The 23,946-nt window shown below is 44.6% G+C and overlaps 1 protein-coding gene across 2 annotated transcripts in view; it reads right to left on the bottom strand.

Moving 5' to 3' along the window:
• BICDL1 (BICD family like cargo adaptor 1) overlaps window positions 1-23,738 on the bottom strand; it is an 84,565-nt gene extending 60,827 nt beyond the window's left edge. Inside the window, exons 1-2 of one of the 2 annotated variants that reach the window (XR_013223764.1) lie at window positions 23,027-23,738; window positions 19,752-19,967 (exon numbers count right to left, since the gene is read on the bottom strand). Coding sequence is in view for 1 of the 2 variants with exons in the window: in XM_077294752.1 (XP_077150867.1) it covers window positions 19,752-19,967; window positions 23,027-23,314 (504 nt within the window). In the remaining variant the exon portion in view is untranslated. The remainder of the gene's footprint in view (window positions 1-19,751; window positions 19,968-23,026) is intronic. The other variant, XM_077294752.1, reaches the window with a different exon arrangement.
• Window positions 23,739-23,946: the final 208 nt, after the last annotated feature.

A 23,946-nucleotide genomic window follows, 5' to 3' on the forward strand; every position in this document is an offset into this window, starting at 1 on the left:
ATGTTAAAAATAATTTAAAAAATAAAAAATCATTATATACTCACCTTCCGCTGCCTTTCCCGCATGCAAGCTGCAGGTTCCCTTAGCAAGGATGGTATGCGCGAAGGACCTGCCATGACGTCACGATCACGGTCATGTGACAGCGATGTCATCACAGGCCCCGTGCGCCTGCGCGAGAAGGACCTGCCATGACGTCACAGTCATGTGACCGCGACGTCATCACAGGGCCTGCGCTCATACCAACCCTGGGACCGGAAGGACTACAAAGGGCCCTCGGAAGGTGAGTATATGTTTATTTTTTAACCCGTGACATACGTGGCTGGGCAATATACTACGTAGCTGGGCAATATACTGCGTGACTGGCCAATATACTACGTGGCTGGGCAATATACTACATGGCTCTGTGCTGTATACTACGTCGCTGTGCAATATACTACGTGGCTCTGTGCTGTATACTACGTCACTGGGCAATATACTACGTGGATGGGCAATATACTACGTGGACATGCATATGCTAGAATACCCGATGCGTTAGAATCGGGCCACCATCTAGTATCTATATATATATATATATCTATATATATATATATATATATATACAGTACAGACCAAAAGTTTGTACACTCCTCAGTTAAAGATTTTTCTGCATTTTCATGACTATGAAAATTGTAAATTCACACTGAAGGCCTCAAAACTATGAATTAACACATGTGGAATTATACACTTAACAAAAAAGTGTGAAACAACTGAAAATATGTCTTATATTCTAGGTTCTTCAAAGTTGCCACCTTTTGCTTTGATAACTGCTTTGCACACTCTTGGCATTCTCTTGATTAGCTTCAAGAGGTAGTCACCGGAAATGGTTTTCACTTCACAGGTGTGCCCTGTCAGGTTTAATAAGTGGAATTTCTTGCCTTATAAATGGGGTTGGCACCATCAGTTGTGTTGTGCAGAAGTCTGGTGGATACATAGCTGATAGTCCTACTGAATAGATTGTTACAATTTGTGTTATGGCAAGAAAAAAGCAGCTAAGTAAAGAAAAACGAGTGTCCGTCATTACTTTAAGAAATGAAGGTCAGTCAGTCCGAAAAATTGGGAAAACTTTGAAAGTGTCCCCAAGTGCAGTTGCAAAAAATATCAAGCGCTACAAAGAAACTGGCTCACATGAGGACCGCCCTAGGAAAGGAAGACCAAGAGTCATCTCTGCTTCTGAGGATAAGTTTATCCGAGTCACCAGCCTCAGAAATCGCAGGTTAACAGCAGCTCAGATTAGAGACCAGGTCAATGCCACACAGAGTTCTAGCAGCAGACACATCTCTACAACAACTGTTAAGTGGAGACTTTGTGCAGCAGGCCTTCATGGTAAAATAGCTGCTAGGAAACCACTGCTAAGGACAGGCAGCAAGCAGAAGAGACTTGTTTGGGCTAAAGAACACAAGGAATGGACATTAGACCAGTGGAAATCTGTGCTTTGGTCTGATGAGTCCAAATTTGAGATCTTTGGTTCCAACCACTGTGTCTTTGTGTGAAGCAGAAAAGGTGAAGGGATGGACTCTACATGCCTGGTTCCCACCGTGAAGCATTTAGGAGGAGGTGTGATTGTGTGGAGGTGCTTTGCTGGTGACACTGTTGGGAATTTATTCAAAATTGAAGGCATACTGAACCAGCATGGCTACCACAACATCTTGCAGCGGCATGCTATTCCATCCGGTTTGCGTTTAGTTGGACCATCATTTATTTTTCAACAGGCCAATGACCCCAAACACACCTCCAGACTGTGTAAGGGCTATTTGACCAAGAAGGAGAGTGATGGGGTGCTACGCCAGATGACCTGGCCTCCACAGTCACCAGACCTGAACCCAATCGAGATGGTTTGAGGTGAGCTGGACCGCAGAGTGAAGTGTTATGATCCGGTGGTAGGATCTCAAAACTGACCTGACACATATGACCAGAATATAGGACAAGTTCTGGGGATGTGGAAGCTATACTGACCGCAATCCTGATCCTATCCAAAAACACTAAAGGCAGCTGTGGAGCGTTCCTAAAATCCTAGACGCCTCGTTCACAGCCTGAGAAACTGACTACCCCTAGAGAGAAAGCAAAGACCTCACTTGCCTCAGAGAAATAACCCCAAAGTTATAGTCAGCCCCCCACAAATAATAACGGTGAGTTAAGGGGAAAAGACAAACGTAGAAATGAAACAGGTTCAGCAAATGAGGCCCGCTAACACTAGATAGACTGAAAATAGATAGGAGTCTGTGCGGTCAGTACAAAACTATCAAAAATAAACCACGCAGAGAATACAAGAACCCCCACACCGACTCACGATGTGAGGGGCGCACTCTGCACCCCAGAACTAACCAGCAAGCGAAAAATCACATATAAGCAAGCTGGACTGAACTCATCATATACAGAGAAAAGTTTTCAAGGAAATAATGAGCAAAATGAACAAACAAACTTAACTTCTCCAGCAGGAGACTGGTCACAAGGAATATTCAGGAGCTCTCAGAAACAGGACTGAATACACCGACAGCAGGCAACAAATGAAGGTCCAGGTGAGTTAAATAGGCCCAGCATAGAAGGAAATGAAGCAGCTAAGCCCAGCCATATCGCTAAAGGCCACCAGAGGGAGCCCAAGAACAAACTCACACAGTACCACTCATGACCACAGGAGGGAGCCCGAGAACGGAATTCACAACAGTACCCCCCCTTGAGAAGGGGTCACCGAACCCTCACCAGAGCTCCCAGGCCGATTAGTACGAGCCGAATGAAAGGCACGAACCAAATCGGCCGCATGGACATCGGAGGCGACAACCCAGGAATTATCCTCCTGACCATAGCCCTTCCATTTAACTAAGTACTGAAGCTTCCGTCTCGAAATACGAGAATCCAAGATCTTCTCCACCACATACTCCAACTCCCCCTCGACCAAGACCGGAGCAGGAGGATCAACAGAAGGGACCACAGGCACCACGTATCTCCGCAACAATGACCTATGGAACACATTATGAATGGCAAACGATGTTGGGAGGTCCAACCGAAATGACACAGGGTTGAGGATTTCCAAAATCTTATAAGGACCGATGAAACGAGGCTTGAACTTAGGAGAGGAAACCTTCATCGGGACATAACGAGAAGACAACCATACCAAATCCCCCACACGAAGTCGGGGACCAACACAGCGACGGCGGTTAGAAAAGCGCTGAGCCTTCTCCTGGGACAACGTCAAATTGTCCACCACATGGTTCCAAATCTTCTGCAACTTATCCACCACAGAATCCACCCCAGGACAGTCAGAGGGCTCAACCTGACCCGAGGAAAAACGAGGATGAAACCCAGAATTGCAAAAGAACGGTGAAACCAAAGTAGCAGAACTAGCCCGATTATTGAGGGCGAACTCAGCCAATGGCAGAAAAGTCACCCAATCATCCTGATCAGCAGAAACAAAACATCTCAAATAAGTTTCCAAGGTCTGATTAGTTCGTTCGGTTTGGCCATTCGTCTGAGGATGGAAGGCCAATGAAAAAGACAATTCAATGCCCATCTTAGCACAAAAGGACCGCCAAAATCTGGACACAAACTGGGATCCTCTGTCAGACACAATGTTCTCCGGAATACCATGTAAACGAACCACATTCTGAAAAAATAGTGGCACCAAATCGGAAGAGGAAGGCAGCTTAGGCAAGGGTACCAAATGGACCATTTTAGAAAAACGATCACAAACCACCCAGATGACAGACATCCTCTGAGAGACAGGAAGATCCGAAATAAAATCCATGGAAATATGCGTCCAAGGCCCCTTCGGGACAGGCAAAGGCAAAAGCAATCCACTGGCACGAGAACAGCAAGGCTTAGCCCGAGCACAAATCCCACAGGACTGCACAAAGGAACGCACATCCCGCGACAAGGAAGGCCACCAAAAGGACCTCGCCACCAAATCCCTGGTACCAAAAATCCCAGGATGACCCGCCAACACTGAAGAATGAACCTCGGAAATAACTCTACTGGTCCATCTGTCCGGGACAAACAGTCTCTCCGGAGGACAACGGTCAGGTCTATTGGCCTGAAACTCCTGCAACACCCGTCGCAGATCAGGAGAGATGGCAGACAAAATCACCCCCTCTTTGAGGACACCAGTTGGTTCAGAAACCTCCGGGGAGTCAGGTACAAAACTCCTAGAAAGGGCATCAGCCTTCACGTTTTTCGAACCCGGAAGATATGAAACCACAAAATCGAAACGAGAGTAAAACAGCGACCATCGAGCCTGTCTCGGATTCAACCGTTTGGCAGACTCAAGATAAGTCAAATTCTTGTGATCAGTCAAGACCACCACACGATGCTTGGCTCCCTCAAGCCAATGACGCCACTCCTCAAATGCCCACTTCATTGCCAACAACTCACGATTACCGACATCATAATTCCTCTCGGCAGGCGAAAACTTTCTTGAAAAGAAAGCACATGGTCTCATCACAGAGCCATCAGAGCTTCTCTGCGACAAGACAGCCCCTGCTCCAATCTCAGAAGCATCAACCTCGACCTGAAAGGGAAGAGAGACATCGGGCTGGCGCAAGACAGGAGCCGAAGAAAACCGACGTTTCAGCTCCTGAAAGGCCTCCACGGCCGCAGGAGACCAATTCGTCACATCAGAACCCTTCTTGGTCAAATCCGTCAAAGGCTTAACCACGCCAGAAAAATTATTGATGAAGCGACGGTAAAAATTAGCAAAACCCAAGAACTTCTGAAGACTCTTCACAGATGTAGGTTGAGTTTAGTCATGAATAGCCTGGACCTTAACTGGATCCATCTCAATAGTAGAAGGAGAAAAAATAAAGCCCAAAAAGGAAATTTTCTGGACTCCGAAGAGACATTTAGAGCCCTTCACAAACAAGGCATTGGCACGCAGGACCTGAAATACCATCCTGACCTGCTTCACATGAGACTCCCAATCATCAGAAAAGACCAAAATATCATCCAGGTACACAATCATAAATCTATCCAGATACTCTCGGAAGATGTCGTGCATGAAGGACTGAAACACAGAGGGGGCATTAGAAAGCCCAAAAGGCATCACCAAGTACTCAAAATGGCCTTCGGGCGTATTAAATGCTGTTTTCCATTCATCGCCCTGCTTTATGCGCACAAGATTATACGCTCCTCGAAGATCTATCTTGGTGAACCAACTGGCCCCCCTAATCCGGGCAAACAGATCGGACAACAGTGGCAAGGGGTACTGAAATTTGACCGTGATGTTATTTAGAAGGCGATAATCTATACAGGGACTCAGAGAACCATCCTTCTTGGCCACAAAAAAAAAAAACCCGCACCTAAAGGGGACGAGGACGGGCGAATATGCCCCTTCTCCAAGGATTCCTTTATATAACTCCGCATAGCGGCATGTTCTGGTACAGATAAATTAAAAAGTCGTCCCTTAGGGAACTTACTACCAGGAATCAGATTTATAGCACAATCACAATCCCTATGAGGAGGTAGAGCACTAGATTTGGGCTCATCAAATACATCCTGGTAGTCCGACAAAAATTCAGGGACTTCAGAAGGAGTAGAAGAAGCAATTGACACCAAAGGAGCATCGCCATGAATTCCCTGGCAACCCCAACTTGACACAGACATAGCTTTCCAATCCAGGACTGGATTATGAGCCTGCAGCCATGGCAGACCCAACACGACAACATCATGCAAATTATGTAGCACAAGAAAGCGAATCACCTCCTGATGTGCAGGAGCCATGCACATGGTCACTTGGGTCCAGTACTGAGGCTTATTCTTGGCCAATGGCGTAGCATCAATTCCCTTTAGTGGGATAGGGAACTGTAAAGGCTCCAAGATAAAACCACAGCGCCTGGCAAATGACAAATCCATCAAATTCAGGGCGGCACCTGAATCCACAAAAGCCATAACTGAGTAGGATGACAGAGAGCAAATCAAAGTAACAGACAAAATGAATTTAGGTTGTACAGTACCAATGGTGACAGACTTGGCGAACCTTTTTGTGCGCTTAGAACACTCTGAGATAACATGAGTAGAATCACCACAGTAAAAGCACAACCCATTCTGACGTCTGTGGTTTTGCCGTTCAACTCTGGTCAGAATCCTGTCGCATTGCATAGGGTCAGGTTTCTGCTCAGAAAATACCGCCAGATGGTGCACAGGTTTGCGCTCCCGCAGACGCCGATCTATCTGAATGGCCAAAGACATAGACTCATTCAGACCCACAGGCGTGGGGAACCCCACCATAACATCTTTAAGGGCTTCTGAAAGACCCTTTCTGAAAATCGCCGCCAGGGCGCACTCATTCCATTGAGTGAGCACAGACCACTTCCTAAACTTCTGACAGTAAACCTCTGCTTCATCTTGACCCTGAGAGAGAGCCAGCAAAACCTTCTCTGCTTGGTCTACCAGATTAGGTTCCTCATAAAGCACTCCAAGCGCCAGAAAAAACGCATCCACATTTAGCAATGCAGGATCTCCTGGCGCCAGAGAGAATGCCCAATCTTGAGGGTCACCGCGTAACAAAGAAATAACAATTTTAACTTGCTGAACAGAATCACCAGAGGAGCGAGGTCTCAGAGAAAAGAATAACTTACAATTATTCTTAAAGTTCAAAAACCTAGATCTATCTCCGGAAAACAGCTCAGGAATTAGTATTTTAGGCTCTGACATAGGACTGCGGACTACATAATCCTGAATGCCCTGTACCCTTGCAGTGAGATGATCCACACTAGAAGACAGACTCTGAATGTCCATATCTGCAGCTGAGTTCAGAACCACCCAGAGATTAAGGGGAGGAGAGAAACTAAACACAGTGCAGAGGAAAAAAAAAAAAAAATGACTTCAGGATTTCTCTTCTCCCTCTTCTGCTGCATTAACACTTTTGGGCCTGCTGTACTGTTGTGATCCAGTGGTAGGATCTCAAAACTGACCTGACACATATGACCAGAATATAGGACAAGTTCTGGGGATGTGGAAGCTATACTGACCGCAATCCTGATCCTATCCACAAACACTAAAGGCAGCTGTGGAGCGTTCCTAAAATCCTAGACGCCTCGTTCACAGCCTGAGAAACTGACTACCCCTAGAGAGAAAGCAAAGACCTCACTTGCCTCAGAGAAATAACCCCAAAGTTATAGTCAGCCCCCCACAAATAATAACGGTGAGTTAAGGGGAAAAGACAAACGTAGAAATGAAACAGGTTCAGCAAATGAGGCCCGCTAACACTAGATAGACTGAAAATAGATAGTTTTGTACTGACCGCACAGACTCCTATCAAAAATAAACCACGCAGAGAATACAAGAACCCCCACACCGACTCACGATGTGAGGGGCGCACTCTGCACCCCAGAACTAACCAGCAAGCGAAAAATCACATATAAGCAAGCTGGACTGAACTCATCATATACAGAGAAAAGTTTTCAAGGAAATAATGAGCAAAATGAACAAACAAACTTAACTTCTCCAGCAGGAGACTGGTCACAAGGAATATTCAGGAGCTCTCAGAAACAGGACTGAATACACCGACAGCAGGCAACAAATGAAGGTCCAGGTGAGTTAAATAGGCCCAGCATAGAAGGAAATGAAGCAGCTGAGCCCAGCCATATCGCTAAAGGCCACCAGAGGGAGCCCAAGAACAAACTCACACAGTACCACTCATGACCACAGGAGGGAGCCCGAGAACGGAATTCACAACAGTGAAGGCAAAAGGGCCAACAAGTGCTAAGCATCTCTGGGAACTCCTTCAATATTGTTGGAAGACCATTTCCGGTGACTACCTCTTGAAGCTCATCAAGAGAATGCCAAGAGTGTACAAAGAAGTCTTCCTTTCCTAGGGCGGTCCTCATGTGAGCCAGTTTCTTTGTAGCGCTTGATATTTTTTGCAACTGCACTTGGGGACACTTTCAAAGTTTTCCCAATTTTTCGGACTGACTGACCTTCATTTCTTAAAGTAATGACGGACACTCGTTTTTCTTTACTTAGCTGCTTTTTTCTTGCCATAACACAAATTGTAACAATCTATTCAGTAGGACTATCAGCTATGTATCCACCAGACTTCTGCACAACACAACTGATGGTGCCAACCCCATTTATAAGGCAAGAAATTCCACTTATTAAACCTGACAGGGCACACCTGTGAAGTGAAAACCATTTCCGGTGACTACCTCTTGAAGCTAATCAAGAGAATGCCAAGAGTGTGCAAAGCAGTTATCAAAGCAAAAGGTGGCAACTTTGAAGAACCTAGAATATAAGACATATTTTCAGTTGTTGCACACTTTTTTGATAAGTATATAATTCCACATGTGTCAATTCATAGTTTTGATGCCTTCAGTGTGAATTTACAATTTTCATAGTCATGAAAATGCAGGAAAATCTTTAAATGAGGTGTGTCCAAACTTTTGGTCTGTACTGTATATATATATATATATATATATATATATATATATATATATATATATATATATTCTAGTCTAATCTGTCACTCTGATTTTACTGTATGCGGCACATGAATTGCCGGCATTTATTCTATCTATATATATACATGTGTGTTTTTAATAATATTTCCTTTGAAAACGATGTGTAAATGACAGAGAATTTCTCTATGTAAAAGCTCATGTTAATTCGGATGTAAATCAGATGCTAGGCGTAAGAAAATTGGATTGTACTCACACGACACTTGCATTAACTTGTGTGACTCTCGGCAGTGAGAATCGAACCTATTTTTTTATATGTTTAGTGTGACTCCATCCTCACACTACATTACAGGCACATTTACACAGGTTAAATCACAATAACTAGAATGTTTTTGTTGACTATATAGGGAGTAACTTGATTTTATTATTGTGTATGGTGAATTAAAATTAGATTTAATGGGTAAATATGAGATTTGAATATATAAAAAGTATCATTCCTACTTTACTTAAATTAATGCAACATGTACACATATAAATTGGGTACGTCAAATAATCAGTTAATGTTGCTCTATAAATAATATATTCATCTAGCCAGCATGAATGATTGAAGAAGAGGATAATCAAGCTACTTTGTTACCTTAAATACAGAACATGAACAAGTTTGAGTCATGTTCCCATTACCTTATTTCAACAATATGCTAAATTAGTTTAGTCAACTACTATATTAAATATAAAATGTGCAAAATGTACAAAAAGCGTTTTTTCCACTCTATACATCTATATGTCTGAGGTAAATCACTTTCAGTCCCCGATGATCCACAGAATGACGGTTGAGGAGGAGCGTTCTCAGAAGAGCAGTGTCTGAACACAGGAGGGATACGTTGGTTATGAACATTACATAGGATTGTGATTCTACACTTTCAGATTCCAATGTGTTATGGCTTACCTACAGTCAAAAAAAAATGAAATCCTAACTGTATCCCTGGATATTTATGTGTGATGACTGCTTCGTCGTGATCTTTAAAGGGAACCTGTCATGTGAAATAACACTATTAACCTGCAGATATGGGATTAATCTGCAGGTTAGTAGTGTTCTAACACAGTGCAGCCGCCAGACTGAGAGCCCCACTGCTGGGAGCAAATTAACTTTATTCCCCCCGGCAGTGTTCGGCTTTCAGTCATTGGGGTGGCGTCATCACGGTTTCAGTCACTGCTCTGTGTATACAGAGCAGTGGTTGGAACCGTGACCCCGGCACTGACTGACTGACAGTAGGCTCATCTTGGGGCTGGCTGTCAGTCAGTGCCGGGGATGTGGCTACAGCCACTCTCTATACTTAAAGCACTGACTGAAACCATGCTGGAGCCGCACCAATGACTGAAGGGCGAACACTGCCGGGGGGAATAAAATTAATTTGCTCCTAGCAGCGGGTCTCTAAGTGATGCTTGGCGTCCGAACCCTATTAACCTGAAGATTAACCCCATATCTGCAGGTTAATAGCATTATCTTACATGACAGGTTCACTTTAAAGTTCAGTTTTCCATGCCCCAGACATCTCCTGTGGTAAGTGTTACGCCTCGTGCCTGCCTGTAAAAGCAATCAATAAAAGTTAAAAAATAATTAACACATGCACGTGTCAAAATGACTTGCTGTTCATAGGTTCCTTTTTTTAACTGCCTCTGGCTTTGGTGTTAGCTGCAGGTAGCCAATGGATTGTTAAAGCAAATGAGAGTATATGGACACGTGTCCTGTGTGTGGCCATGATAAGAATTAGAGCCTACATTTTCTACCAGTTTTCCCCTCTGCAGGCTCAGTCTCTAGTTTTCAGTTTTCTTTGACCAATTGGATGAGGAGGGAGGTAGCTGCTATGAAGTCCTCCATACTCTATAAAGAGTAACATAAGGATTCCTGCTCTTCCTTTTTGAGAAGCACACAGAAGGACGAAGGAGAAGCATGTTGGACAATGTACTGCAATACTGAGCTTTGTGACTGTGGTATTCCCCTGCAATTTACATGTAACTTGTGTGCCTATATATGCACCTCTATACTATTATGGAGCATTGACTACCTGTGTGCACTTGAACATTTTGTGTCTTCACCATTTTACCGATACTAGTTTCACTATATATATATATATATATATAATTCTTTCTACATATATTTTTTAAAAATTTTCTTGTTAATTATTTTAACATGTTCAATAAAATGTATACTTTTTTTGTCCAAATTATACTTTGTTGAGGTTTATAGGCTCCATTTTTTTGTCTTTTGACAATTTCCCCATGTTATTTGGGAGCTCCCCTTATAGACTTTGGTCATTCATACACATGGTATATATATATTTCATAGTGATATTATTTAATCTTATATTTGCTTGTACTGTTGATTTATGCGAAGTTTGTTGAAAGGACAGTTCTTAATTAAATCTATGTGTTTGCTAACAAAGTAACTCGGTTCCAATGGATGGGACTGATTTTTAGTGACAGAAATTTCTGCAACAAATCTGGTGCATGTAAATGAACTCTAAAGAGATATTTATAAAAAAAAAAAAAAAAAAAAAAAAAATTTTTGACCTATTTTGATCCAAGCTCTCCAACACATTAGGTACACTTTACATGCATGTAACCTGTTATAAAGGATCTAGGCAGTAGGGTCAGGAAGCACTGTATCTAGCGCATAGAAATACAAGTCAGTGCCCCAAATACTGCACTTCTGGTATCTGGTGACAGTGACCTAAATCTTCTTTGTCCATAAGGAATGTGTCAGACAGACTACAAGCTATTTTACAGAAGGTAAGAGTACCAGCAGTTCAATGGTGGTTTATTGAGAGAGGAAGCAGCTCAATTATCCTACAACCTGGATTTCAACAGAAATATGCAGTTAGCCTAAACCATCACAGAGAATGTGGAGAAAAGCATAAGTGCAAATGATGGTATCATTAATAATTAACAGAATCTATGGTAGGGTGGGATAGTGTTATTCAATACAAATAAAGTACCAGTACATCTAAACTAGTGTGAATAGGTACCAACAAAAAAAAATTGTTGCTTATAGTTAGCATTATGTCATTGTTTGATGCATCTTGTAGCCAACTTTCTCAGACAGTCAGTAATAATTCTAACAAGACCCTTTAAGGCATTCAATCGTTGTTGAGCAAAACAGTAATAAAGAATAAAACAGTTTTTTTTTTTAATATAATTTATCCAGTTTTATCCATATTTGAAGCATCATCCTAACATATATACGGTAGTATTTAACTGTTCCTCTCATACATGGAAAGTTACGAAACTTTGCAAATTACTTTATTAGGCGATATGTCTTCATCACTGTGAAAAACTGCATGTAAGTGGCTTCCATACCCCGACTTTCCCCAGTGTATTTATCTGCTGTTTGCTACATTTATATCAGAACTAGCTGAAGAGCCCGGCGTTGCCTGGGCATAGTAAATATCTGTGGTTAGTTATAGCACCTCACTTCTCTTATTTTCCCATCACGCCTCTCATTTTCCCCATCACATCTTTCATTTTCCCCCTCACATCTCTCATTTTCTCCCTCACACCTCTCATTTTCCCCCTCACTCCTCTCATTCCCCCCTAACACTTGTCATTTCGACCTCACATCTGTCATTTTCCGATCACTCCACTATTTTCCCTCACTCCTCTCATTTTGCACTCACACCTTTTCATTTTCACCTCACACCTCTCATTTTCACCTCAGTATATACATGTTTGTCATCTCCCTTATATATAGTATACACCTGTATGTCATCTCCTGTATATAGTATATACCTGTATGTCATCTCCCCTGTATATAGTATATACCTGCTGTGTGTCATCTCCCCTGTATATAGTATATACCTGTATGTCATCTCCTCCTATATATAGTATATACCTGTATGTAATTTCCTCCTGTATATAGTATATACCTGTGTGTCATCTTACCTATATATAGTATATATCTGTGTCATCTCCTCCTGTATATAGTATATACCTGTATGTCATCTCCTCCTATACATAGCATATACCTGTATGTCATCTCCTCCTGTATATACCTGTAGGTAATCTGCTCCTGTATATAGTATATACCTATGTGTCATCTCCTCCTGTATATAGTATATACCTGTATGTCATCTCCTCCTGTATGTAGTATGTACCTGTATGTCATCTCCTCCTCTATATAGTATATACCTGTGTGTCATCTCTCCTGTATATAGTATATATCTGTGTGTCATCTCCTCCTGTATATAGTATATACCTGTGTGTCATCTCCTCCTGTATATAGTATATACCTGTATGTCATCTCCTCCTGTATGTAGTAAGTACCTGTATGTCATCTCCTCCTGTATATAGTATATACCTGTGTGTCATCTCCCCTGTAAATAGTATATACCTGTGTGTCATCTCCTCCTGTATATAGTATATATCTGTATGTCATCTCCTCCTGTATTAGACCTCGTTCACACGTTATTTGGTCAGTATTTTTACCTCAGTATTTGTAAGCTAAATTGGCAGCCTGATAAATCAGCAGTATATATTAGCTCACACATACACATAATAGACTGGTCATGTGACTCACAGCTGCCGGATTCCTATATGGTACATTTGTTGCTCTTGTAGTTTGTCTGCTTATTAATCAGATTTTTATTTTTGAAGGATAATACCAGACTTGTGTGTGTTTTAGGGCGAGTTTCGTGTGTCAAGTTGTGTGTGTTAAGTTGCATGTGGCGACATGCATGTAGCGACTTTTGTGAGATGAGTTTTGTGTGGCGACATGCGTGTAGCAACTTTTTGTGTGTCGAGTTGCATGTGACAGGTTAGTGTAGCAAGTTGTGTGCAGCAAGTTTTGCGCATGGCGAGTTTTGCGCGTGGTGAGTTTTATGTGTGGTGCCTTTTGAGTATGTGCAAGTTTTGTGTGAGGCAACTTTTGCATGTGTTGCAACTTTTGTGCATGTGGCAATTTTTCTGCGTGTGCAAGTTTTGCATGTGGCGAGTTTTCCATGAGGTGAGTTTTGCACGTGTGGCGAGTTTTGCATGTGGAGAGTTTTGCGCGTGGCGAGTTTTGAGCGGCGACTTTTGTGTTTCGACTTTTATGTGGCGAGGTTGGTGTATGTGTGGTGAAATGTGCGCTGAGGGTGGTATATGTGTTCGAGCACGTGGTAGTGTGTGGCGCATTTTGTGTGTGTGTTCATATCCCCGTGGTGGTGTGGTGATTATCCCATGTCGGGGCCCCACCTTAGCAACTGTACAGTATATACTCTTTGGCGCCATCGCTCTCATTCTTTAAGTCCCCCTTGTTCACATCTGGCAGCTGTTAATTTGCCTCCAACACTTTTCCTTTCATTTTTTCCCCATTATGTAGATAGGGGCAAAATTGTTTGGTGAATTGGAAAGCGCGGGGTTAAAATTTCACCTCACAACATAGCTTTGAGGCTCTCGGGGTCCAGACGTGTGACTGTGCAAAATTTTGTGCCTGTAGCTGCGACGCCTCCAACACATTTCCTTTCACTTTTTCCCCATTATGTAGATAGGGGCAAAATTGTTTGGTGAATTGGAAAGCGCGGGGTTAAAATTTCACCTCAACATAGCTTTGACGCTCTCGGGGTCCAGACGTGTGACTGTGCAAAATTTTGTGCCTGTAGCTGCGACGCCTCCAACACTTTTCCTTTCACTTTTTCCCCATTATGTAGATAGGGGCAAAATTGTTTGGTGAATTGGAAAGCGCGGGGTTAAAATTTCACCTCACAACATAGCCTATGACGCTCTCGGGGTCCAGACGTGTGACTGTGCAAAATTTTATGGCTGTAGCTGCGACGGTTCAGATGCCAATCCCGGACATACACACACACATACACACATACACACATTCAGCTTTATATATTAGATGTACACATTTGGAGTACAGGTGATGACAGTGAAAGGGTCAGCACCTGTCTCCTCCTCTAAGGGCTGTGCTTATCTTAACCCCTTAACGATTGCCGATATGCCTTTTAATGATGGCTGTAAAGGGTACTTATGCCTCAGCGCCGCTTTGTAACGATGTAGAGAAATAAGTGTATAACTCCCCCCAGAATCTGAATTTCTCCGGGGTCTTGGCTACCGGGAGTAGCCGAGACCCCAGAGAACATGATTCAGGTCGGTTTTTACCGACCCCAGTGTTGCGATCGCTGTTTCCAATGCCCACCGTGCACCCGCCGAGATCTGCCAGCCGGCACCAATAGGAAAATTTTCCTATTGGTTCATTTTGATCACTGTGGTAGACTATCACAGTGATCAAAATATAAAAATAGTAAATAAACCTCCCCTTCATCACCCCCTTAGTTAGGGAAAAATAATAAAATAAAAAAAATGTATTTATTTCCATTTTTCCATTAGGGTTAGAGTTAGGCTAAAATTAGAGTTGGGCTAAAGTTAGAGTTGGGCTAGGGTTACAGTTGGGGCTAGGGTTAGGGTTGAGCTAAAGTTTGGGTTGGGGCTAAAGTTAGGGTTGGGCTATGGTTAGGGTTGTGGCTATGGTTGGGATTACGGTTAGGGGTGTGTTAGGGTTAAGTTTGTGGTTAGAGTCATGGTTAGGGTTGAGATTAGAGTTAGGGTTGTGGTTAGGGTTATGGTTAGGATTGGGATTAGGGGTGTGTTCGGGTAGGGGTTGGAGTTAGAATTGGGGGGGGTTCCACTATTTAGGTACATCAGGGGGTCTCTAAACACGACATGGCGCCACCATTGATTCCAGCCAATTTGCGTTCAAAAAGTCAAACGGTGCTCCCTCCCTTCTGGGCCCTGCCATGCGCCCAAACAGTGGCTTTCCCCCACAAATGGGGTATTGGTATACTCAGGAGAAATTGCACAACTAATTTTGTTGTTTGTTTTCTCCCAATACCCTTGTGAAAATAAAAAAAAAATTGTTTCCAAAGTAAATTTTTTGTGAAAAAAAGTAAAATGTTCATTTTCCCTTCCACATTGCTTTAGTTCTCGTGAAGCACCTTAAGAGTTAATAAAATTCTTGAATGTGGTTTTGCGCACCTTGAGGGGTGCAGTTTTTAGAATGGTGTCACTTTTTGGTATTTTTGACTTCTATTGTTCAAAAATGTGCCGCATAAAGAATACTAAAGCATACGGGCCCAACGGATATGTCAAAAAGATTATCTTTTTCATGAATGAGATACGTTTGGAGTATAACCTTCCAATGTATACAGTATGACAACCAAAAAAAAAAACCCGCTGGTGTGATCCTTGATGATCAGTTGAGCCTTTCAGATATAGTCCGGTTTAATAAAGACAATTTTGGATTAGGGAAAGAGGAAGCATCAAGTGACATGGAAAGGCGGGTGTCCTGTGCGTCTGCCATACCCTTCTCCTTTCTATGTAACGCAATAAACAAGAAGAATATTTTCTCTGTGACTGCTGCCTTGCATCTTCTTTGGGAGTTGACTTTTTGGGAAAAATGTTAATTTGAGAACGCCCTCGCCTTGGAAACAATCATATCTTCACATTACGTAGATAGTGAATTAACTGCAAAAGGAAGAGGGTTTTTCTTCAATGTATCCTTTGGTGGTCCTGCACCAACACTAAAGGTACCGTCACATTAAGCGACGCTGCAGCGATATCGACAACGATGCCGATCGCTGCAGCGTCGCTGTGTGGTCGCTGGAGAGCTGTCACACAGACCGCTCTCCAGCGACCAACGATGCCGAGGTCCCCGGGTAAACATCGGGTTGTTAAGCGCAGGGCCGCGCTTAGTAACCCGATGTTTACCCTGGTTACCAGTGTAAATGTAAAAAAACCAAACACTACATACTTACATTGCCGTGTCTGTCGCGTCCCTCGCCTTCAGCTTCCCTGCACTGTGTAAGCGCCGGCCCTAAGCACAGCGGTGACGTCACCGCTGTGCTTTGCTTTACGGCCGGCACTGACACATTCAGTGCAGGAAGCTCTGAGCAGCAGCGCGGACGCCGGGGGGACGTGACAGACATCAGAGGGTGAGTATGTAGTGTTTTTTTTTTTACTTTTACAATGGTAACCAGGGTAAATATCGGGTTACTAAGCGCAGCCCTGCGCTTAGTAACCCGATATTTACCCTGGTTACCATTGTAAAACATTGCTGGCATCGTTGCTTTTGCTGTCAAACACGACGATACACGCCGATCTGACGACCAAATAAAGTTCTGAACTTTCAGCAACGACCAGCGATATCACAGCAGGATCCAGATCGCTGCTGCGTGTCAAACACAACGATATCGCTATCCACGACGCTGCAACGTCACGGATCGCTGTCGTTATCGCTGCAAAGTCGTTTAGTGTGAAGGTACCTTTAAGGGTACTTGATGGGGGTCCCAGAAGCATCAGCTATCAGCTTATCACTGAGGAACAAAAAGGGGATTAACTAAAGCAGATAACCCTTGCTCCCACCTGTCTGTATAGTCTGTACTATAATAATATGCTATGCTTGGATCCGAATACACTGCGTCATTGAATATATTTTATTATAGTGAATTTATAAAAAAACAGACTATACCATAAGGGGTTGTGATCATACCTCTGAGTGTAGATTAATCCATAACCATCATGGCCGCACAGGAGATCCTATTAGACTGCTGCCAGGAAGCGGACGCCGGGGGACGCGAATGTAAGTATGTAGTGTTTGGTTTTTTTTACATTTTACGCTGGTAACCAGGGTAAACATCGGGTTACTAAGCGCGGCCCTGCGCTTAGCAACCCGACGTTTACCCTGGTTACCCGGGGACCTCGGCATCGTTGGTCGCTGGAGAGCGGTCTGTGTGACAGCTCTCCAGCGATCAAACAGCGACGCTGCAGCGATCGGCATCGTTGTCGCTATCGCTGCAGCGTCGTTTCGTGTGAAGGTACCTTTAGATCAGGGAGGGCGCAGATTCCCTCTATAGACAGTCTCCAGACAATACAGGAGGCCGGTCACTCTCTGTACACACTGCTAATCTCATTTCCTAGATGTGCAGATGCAATTGCAGAAGCTGTCTTTAGCATTCTCCGAAAAAGAAATGTCCTACAATGACGTGTAACAGCGACCTAGTGTCATAGACGTGATTACGAATTACTCACAGGCAAATGGCTGACTGCACAGACAGCAGGTGAGTATAGCAGATTTTGGAAAATGCCATATAACGTAATACAATACATACGGTACTTGGAAAATGAAACTATCATTTTACCTCTTATTACAATTTACAGCTTACATCTATATTTAGCTATGTCATTTTTCTTTAATATCTAATGATTTCATCTTGTTTTATTTTTTCACATACATAACTTGTTGCATTGAAAATTTTAAAGGGGGTCTGTCAGGAGGGTTTTGCTACCGCATCTAAAAGCAGTATGATGTAGGGGCAGAGAACATGATTCCAGCAATACAATCCCTTCTTTACTGGTTTAAATAAATATATCAGAACAAAAACTATCACACTGGTCACACTAACACTAACAATGGTAAGTCTGAGATAACCACAGATTGTGTATGGACCGGGAAGTGACATTCCTACAAAAATTTTATCTCAAGGCTTCATTCTGTAGCAGTCACAATGCCATTACTTCATCCACACATATATAAAGGGACACTTTATCTATGTAAATAAAGTAGCATAGTGCAGCAAGAATGATCTTTACCCATATAAGTCCCTGACGAAGCCCACGCGAAACACGCGTTGGGGCTGCATTGTCTGTTGGTTCACATTGACTTGCATGGGTAAAGATCATTCTTGTTGTACTATGCTACTTTATTTAAATAAAGTGTCCCTTTATATATGTGTGGATGAAGTAATGTCATTATGCCTGTATATACAACTTTATGTGCTACCACACATAGATTCAGTTGTGACTGCTACAAAATGAAGCCTTGAGATATAATTTTTATAGGAATGTCACTTACCAGTCTGTACACAATCTGTGGTTACCTCAGACTTACCATTGTTCAAGTCTTTCACCTTTAAATCCTTTTGCCCATATACTTTTGTAATTATTATTGCTTGTGATGATATCTAAAATATTTTGGTAATTTTAAATGGATTTTTGTACTCCTTGTCCTCTTCGCTTTGCACTTCTTTACTGGTTGCTGCAGTTTTGAGTAAAAACTGGTTTCTCTGTTGCAGATCTAGCAGTTCTCTGAATGCTGAGCTCTGTATAATCCCGCCCCCACCAATGATTGCCAGCTTTCTGTGTACACTGTGCGTAGGTAAAAACCTGCCAATCAATGGAGGCGTGGTTGAACTATGCAGTGGGCAGTATGTTTACTAGTACACTAGTGATCATCTCCTGATGATAAAACAATGATGTATAAAAACTGCCACTAGAATCAGGGTCTCTGTCTCTCAGATTAGGTACAAAAAAACCTACTGACAGATTCCCTGTAAAGTGTGCGTGAGAGGTGAGGGGTAATATGGCAGGGATAGTTATAATAATAAAATGAGAAATAGCAATGACTAATGCCTGTAGCTCCAGTACTGGCATTACTGGTGGTCTCTGCCAAGGCAAGAAGGAATGACGTCCTGTTCTTCCTTCACCTCACAATTGAGGCCTCTGATTGCCTGCAGTGTTCAGGAGGCTTGAACAGATATTCATCAAAGGCCCATCCTAGAATGTCTCCTTCCAGTCACTTTACCACTGCAGCCAATAACAGGTCACAATGAAAGGGGAACATAATCTCGGGAGGGTGAACGCTTCCTGCTCTGGAGGAGGCCAGCGGAGTGACGGATGGGTCCATACACTGGTGTACTCCCGGGACGTAATGATGCCCAATGGTGGATCAAAGCTAGGAGTGGTGACCCTGCAATGCCAGGAATCATTAGGGATGGGAAGCACATGTGCACACACGTCACTTCCATTCTACTGTATTGAATTTATACACCTTTATTGCCCACGCTTCTGGCTGGCAAATATTGAAGAAAGTTTCACTGTGTGATCGCTATACATATTTGGTCAATGTTTGGCTCCTTATTGCTGCGAGAGTAGCAGCCTGCATACAGGCCAAGAGCAAGATGGGTTCTATCTAAACACTGGCAGAGAGGCCACCGACCCCATATTTTTCTACCCCTCTTCTGGTTCAGAGCATGGGGTAAAAGGTTTCTAGGAGAGCTTTGCCTTTGGGAGAGGATGTGTGCATTTCTAGTAGCTCTTCAGTGAGGCAAAGTATAATATCAGACTTAAAAATAATAACAATAATAATAATAATGTAGCAAGTTTTGCTATTTTGTCCAGCAATAAAGGAATACCTGACAACCTCATTATTAATTAAAAGAAAATGGAGGAGGGAGGTGCAAAAAAAATCACATTCACAACTTCTATGAGGTGTCAATGAATGATGATGACACTTACCCTATTAAGTTGTTCCAAAAGTCTTTGGTTCTGTTCTGACAGTTCTTGGACGGCTGAGGATTTCTCCCGGTCGGCCTCCCTCAAGTGCACCTGCTGCTTCTCCAGCTCTTCTTGGAGCTGCTTCACATCGCTCTCCAGCTCGGACACTCTCCCTTCCCATTCCCCTTCCCGATTCTCAAATCTCCTTTTCAGTTCGTGTTTTTCTTGCTCCAGATGCTGAGGATAGACACACATTACAATCAACTTTACAGGCCAACTTCTCAGTATTTTCAGCGTGTAATAAAAGTGATGTCCACCTCCGGGGAAAGCGGGGATAGGACAATTTCCTTTTTTTAAAATGCATACATTTTGGGCTAAAAATCATTTGTTTGCAATTTGGTTTAGTTCAAACTTTTGCACAATTTGCCTTATAAAGCTTCTGTATTTCACTATTACTGGCTGCAGAATGAGTCGACTGAGAATCTCTCGGCGAGTTCCTGGTAGTCACACAGCAGGGTTTATACTCTTTTATGTCTTTTTTTAGTTCTTCTCAGCTGAGTTATGACCGCAGACCACAACAAAGTTGAGTGTGCAAGGAAACAAAGAACTTATGAAAGCCAAATGGTGCAAAATGTTTAATAACACCTAATTGCAAGAATGATTTTTTTAGCCCCTAATATGTGCATTGAAGTAAAAAAAAAAGTTGGCGGGCCCTTTAATCTTTGTTATTATAAAGGACTTGTCTAGGTGACTCCCATTTATACATATGGACTGATCAGGGGGTCTGGCGGAACCCTGTCCCCCTCTAGTGGAAATGAGACGTTCAGAGAGATTCTCCCTGATAACATTGGATTCTGGGAGCGTCGGACTCACAAAGCTGCTCTTGTGTGAATGGACCAGCTATATTATATTTTGTATTTTGCTCAGTTTGCTTTATTGTCTCCATATATAATTGCCGCCACTAATTCTGGGCAAAGAAAGAGGAGCGAAAGGCTCCGTCGCATTCCTTCAGCCAATTCCTTCCACACCAGTTGTTTTTGGATGGAGCACAAACTTGTTAACTAGCTCTGAACTTGACTGAATCTACTAATGTGACCCACTTAATGTTTTGCATTTCAGGGACCTGCGGCACAACTGGCAACCCCAAGCCGGAATGAATGAGGGGCATATCGTCTCTACTCTTACATGTAAGACTGCACACGGCGTGCGAGGTGGAAGCACCTGCTTTATTAATTACTGAGTGTTCTCATTAAGAACTACTAGCGGCACTCCAGGGCATGAGAAGGGTAATGCACAGCGAGTGGTCATTTCCTCCTGCTACGAAGTGAACGGCCTCCTTCATAACCGGGTGGGGTGTCACAGCGTCCAGTCCGCAAACATGGCAGCCCGCATTCTGCAGCTCCACGCTCAAGCCGGCTGCAATGGATGGAATCTATTACATACCGCGCAGTTTTCGGCTATGACACTATTACCTACGATATAAGTGCACACTGAAGAAGGAAGAGGATGAAGAGACGAGTGTAGACTAACCTATCCCCTGCTCTTGGCTATAATTTTATAAATCCAGGAAGACCCCATTAAAGGGTGTCACCCTATAAATCGTATATGAGCTAAGGCCACCGGCATCAGGGGCTTATCTACAGCATTCTGTAATGCTGTATATAAGCCCCCGATGTATCCTGAAAGATGAGAAAAAGAGGTTAGATTATACTCACCCAGGGGCGGTCCTGGTACGATGGGCATCGCGGTCTGGGGCCTCCAATCTGATTACGATATCGTCCTCTTCTTGTTTTCACGCTACGGCTTCGGCGCAGGCGTACTTATTTGCCCTGTGGCATACTGATTTGCCCTGTTGAGGGCAGAGCAAAGTACTGCACTGCGCAGGCGCCGGGAAAGGTCAGCGAGGCCCAGCACCTGCGCCTTGCAGTACTTTGCTCTGACCTCAACAGGTCAAAGTACGCCTGCACCTGAACCGCAACAGGAAGCAAGGAAGAGGACGTCATCGTAAGAAGATAGGAGGCGCTGGACCTGCGACGCCCATCGTACCGGGACCACCCCTGGGTGAGTATAATCTAACCTCTTTTTCTTACCTTTCAGGATCCATCGGGGGCTTATCTACAGCATTACAAAATTCTGTAGATAAGCCCCTGATGCCGGTGGCCTTAGCTCATATACGATTTTTGGGGTGACCGATTCCCATTAAGGAATGAGGGGCATAGAGTGTACACTAAATGTATTTATCTCAGCGCAGTAGCAATGGGACCCACATATACCCAAGTGCAGGGAGCAGGAACTGTCAGCGGGTCTTGCGAAATGATTTCAGGCAATCTGACGCTATACAGAAGCTGTGTGACCTGAGCTAATATGTGTGGAGCAGATATGCGACAGCTCAGGCTTGCGGTCAATATACCCCCAACACATGTGCAGGCTACACCTCATCCTCATATAGTACAGACAAGTATCGCACCTTATAGTGTGTACTCACCGCACACAGCACATGTACATACCCGACACACAGTGTCTCCAGACTGTACAACCATCGCCCACATCAAATACAACTTATATGTGCTGTTACACAGGCAGGGACGTGACACATATGGTACATGTACACACCGCACAGCTGTTCACATTATAAATGTAGTTTACACCAAACAAGTAAGTACTCACTACCCATACAGTACACACCTCCTATATTCAGCCTATCTCCCCACTACACATACACAACCTACCCACCACTACACACAGCCTATCCCCCAACTACACACACAGCCTATCCCCCTACACACAGCACACCCCTCCCATACACAGCCTATCCCCCTTCACACAACACACCACTTCCATACACAGCCTATCCCCCTTCACACAACACACCACTTCCATACACAGCCTATCCCCCTTCACACAACACACCACTTCCATACACAGCCTATCTCAGACACACTGCCTATCCCCCTACACACACAGCACACTCCCACTACACAGCCTACCCCTCACTACACACAGTCTATACCTCACTACATACACACACTATCCCCACAGCCTACCCCCCACTACACAACACACACACACTATCCCCCCACTACACACACACACACCATCCCCACAGCCTACCCCCACTACATACACAGGACACCCCTTCCATACAAAGCCTACCCCCCACTACACACACACACACACACTATCCCCCCACTACACAGCCTATCCCCACAGCCTACCCCCACTACACAGCCTATCCCCACAGCCTACCCCCAGTAGACACAGCACACCCCTCCATACACAGGCGGGGCAGCCCTGACCTCCAGCCGCTCCGTCAGCTCCCTCTGCATGTCCTCATAGCGCCGGCTCATGTCCTGGTTCCTCTCCAGCAGGGCTTTCCCCAGCCGGGCCGCCAGCAGCAGATCCCTCTCCTTCTGCCGAATGACGGAGATCAGAGCTGGGTCCTCCCCGTCCCCGGAGCCCTCGTCCTCCGGGTCCCCTTCCGCGGCCATTAGCACTAGCTCCTCGTCCAGCTCCAGCAGCCCCGGCTCCGGCTGGTCAGGCCGCTCTGGGGAGGACGTAGAACGGCGGCTGACAGGGAGCTCCATAGGGCGCTGTCCGGGCGGCTGGTGCTGAAGCTGGGAGCCGCGGGCAGTGGGCGCAGCCTGCCCGGATCTTCGGTGCTGCCGTGTAGCGGGTTATCACCGTGCACGGGGCAATGCCGGGGTACTGCCGGGCGGCGCTCGCATCCCCGCACTATAGCATTGCGTGGGCTCCGCGCCTACACCCCAAGCGGGGCCCAGACACTGTCCAGGGACAGGACCCCGCCGCTGGCACTCGGTACTTTCCTAATACCACACCCAGTGTATGCCAACACTGCCCGCCTGTGTGATCTCCCGGCCCCTCCCCCCACACCCGGGATTCAGCACGAAGGTGTCCGGCCCCGCAGGCCTCGGGCTGCGCTGCGCTCTCCGGTCCCTACAGCGCTGCGCTCCCCCGCACCCATCACTGCAAGAGCCTGGCAATGCGTGCGCAGCCGTGACGTCACCAGCACCTGTTTTCGGCTCGCTGCTCATTGGCTTGGGAGGATTGCGCGATCAGCTGTGTGCGGAGGCTTCGTGTAGTGTGAGCGCCTCTAGCGGCAGCTGAGCGTCACTGCAGTCACTGAGGCGCAGGCTCCAGCATTGCAGATGCTCTCTGGCTCGGCTACCCCCAGGGACATGCTCAATCCGCTGCAGAG

The sequence above is a fragment of the Ranitomeya variabilis genome, chromosome 1 (genome assembly GCF_051348905.1).
Source record: "Ranitomeya variabilis isolate aRanVar5 chromosome 1, aRanVar5.hap1, whole genome shotgun sequence".
In the NCBI taxonomy this organism is placed as follows: domain Eukaryota; kingdom Metazoa; phylum Chordata; class Amphibia; order Anura; family Dendrobatidae; genus Ranitomeya; species Ranitomeya variabilis.